Raw genomic sequence first — 10298 nt, 5'->3', positions numbered from 1 at the left:
TGTTCCTTGTTTACACCTTGAAACCTTCTTCTGTGGATGAAAATCAGATTTACCTGGATAGTGTGGCTGAGAGGCCCACTGAAGGTGAGGGGCTGCCTCTGGGGTATGTGTTGTGATAGTTTAACTACAGAATTTCCCTCCTTCCCCAGCACCTGATCAACCCTAATTGCAACATTAGTGCTTCTGCCTTCTGCTGCAGGAAGAGGCAAAATTCAAATTTCTTCATATGGAAAGGGACAGGCTGCACTGAGGTGATCCTTTGCTCTCTCTCTGCCAATAAACCAGCAGTACTTTCACTGCATTGTGCAGAGCCAACACAGTGCTGGATTTCAGACAAACACAGAGAGGAAGGACATTAAATTGAAGTTGTCCCCAAACCTACCTACTGGGCTGGTACAAGGAATAAAATTTCAATGGGCATCCTGGATTTTCTGTAAATGCTTACAGTTGTAGCAAATAATAATGAGGAGCACTGCACGTCTTAAAGTAGCTGTGTGTTTGTCAGGTTCACATGGAGGAGCATCCAGTCATTTGGCCTTTTCACTGGGATCTTTCAGTTGAGGCTTTATTGTTACTGCACCTGTAAACAACAGATCATATTAAGGTGACAGTGGTAACTGCAGTTTGTATATAGACATCTCAGCTGGGCAATACAAGTCAGATTGCCTGTTTATATTTCTCTCTCTATTTAACCTGAGATATTATTCATCATGCAGTGTTAATGAGTTTTAAAAGAGAGGACTTGGGCAGTGTAAGCACTGGTTGTTTCTTACATTAGCAGGAATCTTTATGTCTAAAATTTGATGTCCACATCCTTTTACTCTGCAAAAAACAGATAGAAGTGTTTCTATGGGGCTAATTGGGTGCAAACAAAATTGTTCATCAAAGCAATGGAACATCTTTTGTCTCTTCTTTACTCTTTATTGCTTTTTGATATTTGTAGCCTTAAACCAAACATCTGGAAAGACAATCTGTCTTCGAAACCAGCTACTGAGGATGCTGTTAGATGTAATATGCTCAGACAAACTTCAGCTGTCCTCTGAGTAAGTAAGAGAAACGTTTAGGAAGTGTCTCTGTCTCCCATATTTTTCATCTTTCTGGTGCTTAACCAGGACTAAACACGCTGATAATATTTGAACTGCAACAAATACTAAGTAAGAGCAGGCTGGATTCAGAGAGACTTTTTTGTCAGTGATTTATCTGGCATTCACACAGCTGTGTGGTCTGATCATACAACTGATATCCATTTTGGAAAAAGTTTCATTTTTTCAGAAAACACAGTGAAGTGGGAACTTGGATATTAATATTTCTTCTGCATAGCAGGGGTTGAAGAAACCCCTGTCTCTGAAATCTGTCTCTGAAAATCAAGTCAATCTAACGTAGGATTGCTTGCACCGCTCTATCATAACCATGAGAATGCCATTATTATAATTGTACCTTTCATAACTGAAAGGCAGACTTCATAGTGCTGGGAGCTGTAATTGTGCATTTTCATTAGATAGCACTTCTTGGACTTGAAAATTTAAACCAGAATTTTGAATTTCATCACTTGAAAGATCTGGTCTGTGATGTAGTTTGCCTTGGTTATTGATAAACACACTCAGAAGGGGCTTCACATTAATGAACTGTTTTGCCTGACAGTAATACAAGGTTATATGTAGCAGGAATTGAATGACTTCAGCTGTGTGAATGAGCCTGTTGTTACATCTTGGTGATTCTCTAAAGGTACACCTTTAATGAGATTTTTTTTTTTCTAGAGAAACATGAGGTTCTAGATCACTTCAAGATAATTTTATATAATATCTCCTTTCTGTCTTCCATCATGTTTCCTCCCATGTGTTTTCCTTTACCTGTTTTTCCTAGGGAAAAAGAAAAGACGTTTTTGGCACTGGGGCCAGACTGGTTTCTGCTGTTCACACAGAGCTACCTGCACTTCAGCACAGTTGTCCTGGGAATCAAACTGCTTCTGTGCTTCCTCCACAATCGTTTGCTGCTGAACAGATTCAAGGAGGGGATAGTGGCTGGGCGTTGGCTGGAAAACAGCTCTGCAGGGTTGAACATTCTAATGGGTATGTGCTGGTTTAACATTCCCAGAACACTGCCTTGATCCAGCTCAGTGGTAGAAGATCATTGTGCACATGATAGGAGGATTCCCACTGATCTCAGTAGACCAAGAGTTTAAATTACTTTCTAAGGCAAATTTGTCCTGGTTCTTCAGCATTTCTGTGCTGAAAAGTGGAAAGTAGTACTTCTCCCTTGCAGGTAATTAGCAACTCTGATTAGATGGGCCTTTTTGTGTTGCACAAAATGAGGCTACTTGATAAACCTGTAAGGTGTTCAGATGTCAACTTGTGCTCTGAAACCTTTTGTCTTTCAAAGATTTGTTCAGCCTGCTTTTTGATAATTAAACCTGGGGTTCTGAGAAAGGGAGGAGAAAGGAAGAAGAACAATTCAGGGAGAAAGCCCTTTAACAAAAGTGATAGTGGTAAAAATTGTTATCTGTTAGTCTGGGGGTGTTTTTTAAACTGTTGATACTGCAGCCTAGCAGACTACTGTGTTGTAGGACAGAGACAAGGATAAAATTGTGTCAGGAATCCTTCTGCTGATATGCCATTCATTTTTAGACACTTTCATTTTCTTTTCCTTTAAAGATAATTTAAGAAGTCATCCTCTGGTGCCTGACAATGGCTACTTCTTGATTTTTGGATTTTCTGTATTGCAAAGATGTCTGACTGATCATGTTCACATCCCTGAGATCTACTTGGTTGTGGCAGAGCTCTTTCTGGCAGCTCCACCGTCTGAACCACCTGAAGCAGTCAAGGTATAAAAAAAGCAGACAAGTACCTGAAGCTGCTATTGCATTACTATTTTGACATTTTATGCCTTTTCCCATGAGATGATTCTCAGGCATGTTAACCCTACTTGGGTTTTGTAATAATAAAAACTATTCATATTTTTCAAATTAAGTTAATTAACTTTTATTTAAGAAAGTTTATGTTCACAACAACCTTGTTCATGCAGGTGTTAAATGTTACAAATTTAATAGGAGAGGAAGGAGCTGCTGGAGGTAGACACATGTTGGTTTTGTTCTGATGTATCATATACAATTCCCGTCTCTTAATGAAATCTCTTTCCTCCTGTGTAGAAAGATCTTGAGTCTATGTTGCAGTGGATCTTGCAGCACCACCATAGAGAGAATGTCCTCAAATCTGGGTTGTGTGCAGAGGCAGCTGTGTTACTGCTGGAAATGGTTAGATTCACTGTGGACAAGGTAAGTGTTTCGTTGCAAGGACAGTGCAGTGTGAGTGGCTGAATAAGGAGCCCAGGTGTGAGAGATGCTGGTAGCAGCCTTTGCCTGTAATCCCTAGTCCTGCTCTGCCCTCAGAGGGCGATTCTGAGCAGGCACTGCCCAGGGACACAACAGCTACTGCCCTGGGTATGTAGCGCAGGATGTGATGGGGTCATGTTTGAGAGAAACCACAGACATTCAGTTTTTTCATTCCTGATGATGTCACGTTTCTGGTTGGATGTATCTTCAATCTGCAAGGTGGGATTGACTACTTTGTGCCTTGTCTGACTTTTGTGGCTGTGTCACTTCTTGCTTAGGAATATCTAAAGAACAAAGATAAGCTTTTATGAATGAGAGGAATGCTGCCTTGACCAGATGCACATTTGTCTGTTCAGCCTATTGCAGATGCAGAAGCCTCCTGGGCAATTGCCTATCCAGGGAATATTATCGAGTTTCTGTGCTTGATCTATCACAGTTATACGCAGGACCCTGTGTGGCACTGTCCTGACTTCTTGAAAACTTTGGCTATGATTACTTTCCATTCAGGATCACCCAAGGTATGTGTACAGGAGCCAGCATAATCCCTTCTGACCAGAGATGGGTCACTAGGAGAAAAAAAATCAATGTACAGTAGACTGAGTGCAAATGTATTGCTATCTGTTTTCACAGGGTGGGTCTGAAGGCCTTCTGACCCCTGATGGTCCAGCCATTGCTGAAGGGAAAGGCTGTGCTGATCCCTCCTCTCTCCCACTCCTACCACACCCTGCCAAGAAACAAGTGTGGGATTTTGTACGAGTCCTCCTGATGGACAGTCTTCTCAACATCCCAGCAAGCAAACAAGGACATCCCCTTGAGCTGCTTCTTGAGGTTTATCTCATCAGCAGGCTTTGCTGTTCTACCTCACACTGGGGGTGGAAGGACAGGACATATCCTTCTAGTGACCTAGTAACAAAAGTGCTAACAGTGACTAAAGGAAAGGACTTCTCTAATTCCTCTGCATTAATGTGAACTAAGAAAATACTCTCCCTGGAAGACAGAGAAGACATTTTTCAGTCAATGTTTAATATTGAAGAAAAGCGTGGGAAAAAAATAATTTTCCTTAGTAACTGCCTGCTTGTCATTAGGGCACCCCTTGAATTTGTTGAGAACAGAAAATATCACATGGCACATTCAGTATACAAATTTTTGAGATAACAAAATCTCAGTTCTCAAACAAAACAACCCTGGCTCCACTGTAAGTGCAGATTAATACAAGCTGTAGCAGCTGAGCCTGATTATAGATTTCAACTACTCTAGAGAAACAGAATAGTCTGAAGAAAGGAGAAAATTAAAAATTTAGGATTCAGCTCCAAATTGTCAATAGTTCAGGTATCCCAGATGTGAATCCTGATGCAGACTTAGCTTGGTAATACAAATAGTAATGAACATAAGCTTGGCTGCAATTGCAATGACATAAATCCTCTTGTGGAGCCCCAACTCCGTAAGGGTTTATATAGACTATCCTGAGGTTTGGTACAGTTAAAATAGAGTTTGGATTTCTGGTCGTCTGAATCCTGGGCCTGCTAATGGAGCTCAGTGTCCCTGAGCACAAGACCTCTTGGGAACCACCTGTGAGCCAAATTCTGCCCCTTCACAAAACCTTGTTTCTGTTCAGTGTGCAGAGGGTACTGGCTGTCAGCTAGATGGTGTGGTCCTATGTAAGAGTTCCTTGTTTTCCATTTGGGAATGAAGTTCTGCCATCACATCTGTTGTCCATTAGCCATCCACATATGCACTCCTGCTGTAAGTGAAGTTGAGTCAGATTTCCTGTTTTCCTGCTGTACTAATTTGTGTGCCATCACTGTATAGGCTTCTCCAGAAGATGCCACCAGTGAGCAGAGGAGACTTTTTCAGACAAAAGTTCTGCTGTCTGCTATGGATGTCTTTCAGGTTACCAGCCAAGGCGAGGGGAAAACGAGACCAAGAGGTGAGTGGTAAGAATCAGATTAACTCTTGTTTGAATATCATGCTAATTGATATTTAGCATGTGGGTGTCATTGTTAGAAAGGTCTGGAAACAACAGCTAGAATGACAGTCCAGCTCAGCAGGCTCCACTGTCCATCTTACTGCAAGCCAGTTTGCATCAGTTATTGTAATTTTATAATTTTTCTGGAGAGCATCTTCCTTTTTTCTTTTTGAGAAGAGATTCTGAATATTAGAAAGGGAGTATGTAGAAAGAAACCTAGGTTCATCCTTGAATGCTTCTGGAAACAGCCCCATTAACTTAGTTGTTACTGCTCTCCTTTCTGAGTTGTTAGTTAAACCAGTTCTTCATTACAGCATTTTAGTGAGATTGGTTCCATCCTTAAGATGAAACTATCATTTCCAGTCTGAGTAAGGTGTTTCTGCTACACTTAGTCTTCTTAGACATGTCCCAGCTCTGAGATATTATGGTATGAGACTGTTCCCTCTCAGCTCTTGTAATCTCACATTCCACTTCTTTTTAATTTCCTCTTTTCTCCAATAATCAACCCTCTTATATCCTCTCCAGCACACACTGATCCTCATGGTACTTCAGAATCAGCTGCACCCCTATCCATGATGAATATTGCTTATTTTGTTCAGAAGCTGGTTGAGAAACTGAACAGCAGAATGTTTGTGGCTGATCCCAAGCAAATCCTGATCTTCATTGCCAAACAGATTATGTGTGTGAGTCACTTTTCTTCTCCCCAGCTTTTATCAACATGCTGTAACGTGATGGGTTTTTACACTGAGGTCATGAGACTGCAATTCTGAAGAAGATGGCTGTAATCCATTTGGTGATTGTTTTTATTCCTGTTTTTTTGCATGAGGACATAACAGCTGTAAATTATAATTAGAGAGAGATGGTACAGCGTACAGAAAGGATAGTTAACTCTTTTTTGACACTGTCTGCTGGCTATGTACACATTGCTGAACTGGGATAAATTAATCTCTTCCACAGTTATGGGGACTTCAGCAGAAATACAGAAAAAAAATTATGTCACAGGTAGTTCAGGGCAATTTTGCTGAAATAAGTTTCCAACAGTTTGAATGAAATGGGAGGAGTGGATCCTTGGGGAGAAAGTTCTTTGAGCAAGCCAAGTAAACTGCTGTTTTGTGTTTTTACAGGTCTTAGAAAGCTCTGTTTCTCAAAAGGAAGTTTTCCTCAGTGCCCTGTACAGCTGCTTAAACAGAGCCATCCTATACTGCTTATCCAGGCCTCAGCAATCACTGCCTGAACAGTTTAATGTCCTGAATACTCTCATTGTTCTGCAAGAGCAGTGGGACATTATCTTTGCAACTTACAACTCAAATAGCAATTTTGTCATCTGCCTGATGTACTGCCTTTGCCAACTGAACTCGGGCAGGTACAAGTGTTCATCTTATTATGTTTCTTTATATTTGTGCTGTACCTCTGGAAGTGGGTGCAGAGGGGGAGATATCACATAACTTAGGCAATTTCCAGTCTGGGAAATCACTAGAAACTGAGATTGAGCTGGATCCAGCATTTCCAGCAGCTACTCACTTCAGAGTAGCAACTGCAGTTAACAAGCTTGAACTGATTTCAGTGGAGCTGGCTCACAAGCCCATCAGGAAAATGAGCATCTGGAAATCTTTCTGGGATGTGGGCTAGGATCACTCCCAAGTCATGTAGGTGGCCATTCTCTGAGACATCTGCATGGGGTAATTTAGTGAGAGGTTTTGTCTGATCCAGTAGTCATTTGTGTGTGGGTACATTTAAAGCATATCTAGAAGTGTGAATGGATCTTATGATCCTTGTGTTATTGTTTCTTGGTTCTGAGCTGCAATATTTTAGTTGTTCTGACATTGGGAGTTTTGCCCTCTGCCATTGGGTAGGGCTAGAACATCCATACCCACCGTTTGCTGTTCTTACAGATGTTTATATAACAGATGTACTATTGCTAATGTAAGCTGGGGAGTTACCTTGGAAGCTCAGTTTTGCGAAAAAAAGTAAATATTAGCAAGTGCATTTTTCACTTTAATGTTTCTTGCTTCAACCATAACCTTCTGTACTGCTTTGATGGTCAGAATGGAATTCATTAATACAATATCACACCAGAAATGAGCTGCACTTCTTGAGATCTTTTCTGGATGTTCTTATTACAGTCAGATAATAATTTCCAGGCCAAACCTGTTGAGATGGGGTGAGGAGTGCTTTTATGGAGTAAGAGCACAAATGAATTTTAAAAAACTGAAGTACTGAATGGTTTATGTTATCCAAAAGCTAAACATAGCAAATCCAGGGAATCAGATATGTGGTATTTTAAATAAAATCGGAAACAAAAATGGCAATTTTGCATACCCAAGGGTTTGATACTCCCAGATAGTAAGCCCTGTTCAGAATTGAAAGAACTTTGTGTTACTAGTGGTTATATATGCTTATATATGCTATTATTAACAGCAGTTCTGTGAGAAAGTCCAGATTGTCTGGATATCTGGATACCTTAAGCAAGCCAAGCAAGCCTGTTTCTTTTTTTTTTTTTCTTTTTTTTTTTAAGTATTACTGCTGTACTGAAGTTCCTAGTGTCTTTTACCTCCTGACTGGTAGATTGTGGCATAGCCCCCAGTCCCAAAGCAGAAGTCTTCTTGGCCATGGTGATGTTCTCAATAATCACATCTGCATGCTAATAGTATCCATGGAGCTGAGTTCATAGCTTTTCTGTACTGAGCACTTTAGAAACTGAGTGAATCTTCAGTGACGCAAAAAACTCACTAAGCAGTTCAAGTGCAGGGTACAGGAAGACACTGCTTCCCACATAGTGGCAGATACCTCTAGCAAAGGAATTCAGAGTAAAGACACAAAGTGCCAGATGCCCAGAGGAGGTGCAAGATGGCTGATGCAGACTGGCTACATCAGGACAGCCCTGTGCTCTATCTAATTGGGGTGAAATGTAGATACAAGTGCAGTAAAGTGCAGGGATAAGACACATACAAGAGAGTGATTACAGGGTCTTGATGACTGCTCCTTGCCTTTGAAAGCCAGACTGGCAGTTGTTAAGTTCCCACTTGCTGAAAATTCCGTGGTATTCCATGACTGGTATATGCTCCAAACCTGAAAATACTCATCTACTAAATGAATCAAGTAGTACTGGATGTGCAGAAACCCCTGTAGTTCTTTCACTGTTCTCAGTTTGTTTTCAGTCTCGTTTCCTTACCTGCCTTCCTTTTTTTCTTTTTTTTCCCCTTTGTCACAGCTGTTCAGAAGGCTTTGGGGTGGATGCAAAACCAAAGCTGGCTTCTTATCACCAAATTTTCCTTGCACCTAGTGAAGAGGAAAAGGGCAGCCTGCCTACTCCAGATGATGGTAATTTATGGCACATGTCGCCTGTGGCTTAGAGAGAAGGAGAATACTGTCTTAAGTAGTTTTCGGAGCAGCTTGTGCAAGTGCCACTTATTTCCTCTTTGGTGTACAGGCACTGCAGACACAGCACAGAGAAAGGAGAGTTGTGCTAAAAATTACTTGTGTTTGCATCAAGCCTTTTTATTCAAAAGTCAATGCAGCATCCTCAGGAGTAGTGGGTATCAGTTTGGTGATGTCTCCTCCATGTTATAGCCAGTATAAGGGGTGAGGTACATACACTATTTGTTGCTCTGTTTCTTTCGAGGCCCATACAGACTTTGTCTATTGTATGCAGAAAAAAGTATTGGAGCATTTCAGAGAAACACAGAAAAAATGTGTTGGATTCAGTGTGGTCAGCTGAACCCTGTAGCAGTGCAGTGTTTTGGCTTTTTAATTTTTATTTTTAAATATATATTGTCTTGGTTAAGATGCAATCAAAACAGTCTGGTTTGCAGGGAAATGAAGAAAAACAACTCAGCACTTCCTTGTACAATACCCTCCTGCTGTGTCAAATTGTTTCACAACTTGGTTACCTTTGCCCCTCCATCTGCAGTGATGTTTGGCAACATAAAGGAATATTCTTTATGTGCTTTAACATTCTATGCACAATAATGTCATCAAAATTCTGATTAAATGGTTTTCCAAAGCAGAAACCAGTTAAAACCATGCGTCACTCCTACTTGTTTCTTTCAAGGAGTTGAAATATCATAAAACAAATGTCCTGCTGTCTTCTGTATTAGATTAACTAGTGTAGCTTAGAACCTATGGAGGCAGTGGGCAAAAGGAACAACTCCACTGACTCTGGCAGTTACTCTGAACCAGTGCTTTTCCAAATTAGATGTTTTTGCTTTACCCATTGATTGACTTGAAAACATAAGTGAAGAACGTTTTTGGTGTTACTTTTGTTTCCTAGTCCGCCAGGAGATTCTGAGGACAGTAGAAATCATCTGGAAGCAGCTCATTTCTCAGAGGCGGCAGGCTCTGGAGGACATTTACAAGATGGACCTTTCTGTAAAAGGAAATGACAAAGAAAGAGACATGAAGATAACAGAGATCACTCCTTTATGGGAAGAAATTATGACAAAAGCTTGGCAGCACTTGCTAGGTCTCTGTTCTTTTATGGAACACTCATTGTAGTAAGCAAAAACGTTGTGGTAAATGGGGTGCCTGGTGGAAAGCTGCTGCTCCTTGGTTTTGCCTTTCCTCACCTGCTGAGAAAGCAGATTCTCAGTCTCTCTCATTTAGGGCTGTGATTTCTTACTGTGTCATAACCCAGCCGTTCTGTAATCACCTGGTGGGATCACAGGGCTCATGTTGTACTGCCAGGAAGAGAAATCACCTTAGATGATTATAACCCATAAGAAGATTTTAAAGGGAGGATATATGGTTGAAAGAAGGGCATTGCAATATGTGTAGTGCTGCAGTGATTCAAAGTTCATGTCTGTGTAATGAAACTGATCTATGGCAGACCTCTGTGAGACTTTTAAATAAAAGCTTGAGAAGTATGTGTTAATTCACTTATCATAAAAATAGAACATTACTCATCTGGAGCGACACACTGCCACATTGTTTTGTCTTGTGCAATGGAGATAGAACCCCTCTATTTTCTGACAGGGTCAACTTCATCTTAAAAGATTTTTGTCTGTT

At 40.8% G+C, this 10298-nt stretch overlaps 1 protein-coding gene across 1 annotated transcript in view; it reads left to right on the top strand.

Annotated features, from left to right (window-relative positions):
* WDFY4 (WDFY family member 4) overlaps positions 1 to 10298 on the top strand; it is a 108381-nt gene that overhangs the window by 40286 nt on the left and 57797 nt on the right. The window contains 12 exon segments of the mRNA XM_031062490.1: positions 1 to 84; positions 944 to 1043; positions 1864 to 2069; positions 2652 to 2821; positions 3146 to 3271; positions 3685 to 3846; positions 3959 to 4156; positions 5138 to 5255; positions 5820 to 5977; positions 6419 to 6657; positions 8506 to 8615; positions 9565 to 9756. Coding sequence (XP_030918350.1) covers positions 1 to 84; positions 944 to 1043; positions 1864 to 2069; positions 2652 to 2821; positions 3146 to 3271; positions 3685 to 3846; positions 3959 to 4156; positions 5138 to 5255; positions 5820 to 5977; positions 6419 to 6657; positions 8506 to 8615; positions 9565 to 9756 — 1863 coding nt within the window.

The sequence above is a fragment of the Geospiza fortis genome, unplaced genomic scaffold (genome assembly GCF_000277835.1).
Source record: "Geospiza fortis unplaced genomic scaffold, GeoFor_1.0 scaffold130, whole genome shotgun sequence".
Lineage (NCBI taxonomy): Eukaryota > Metazoa > Chordata > Aves > Passeriformes > Thraupidae > Geospiza > Geospiza fortis.
Note: the sequence above shows the minus strand (reverse complement) of the source record. Positions and strands in the feature narration are given on the sequence as shown.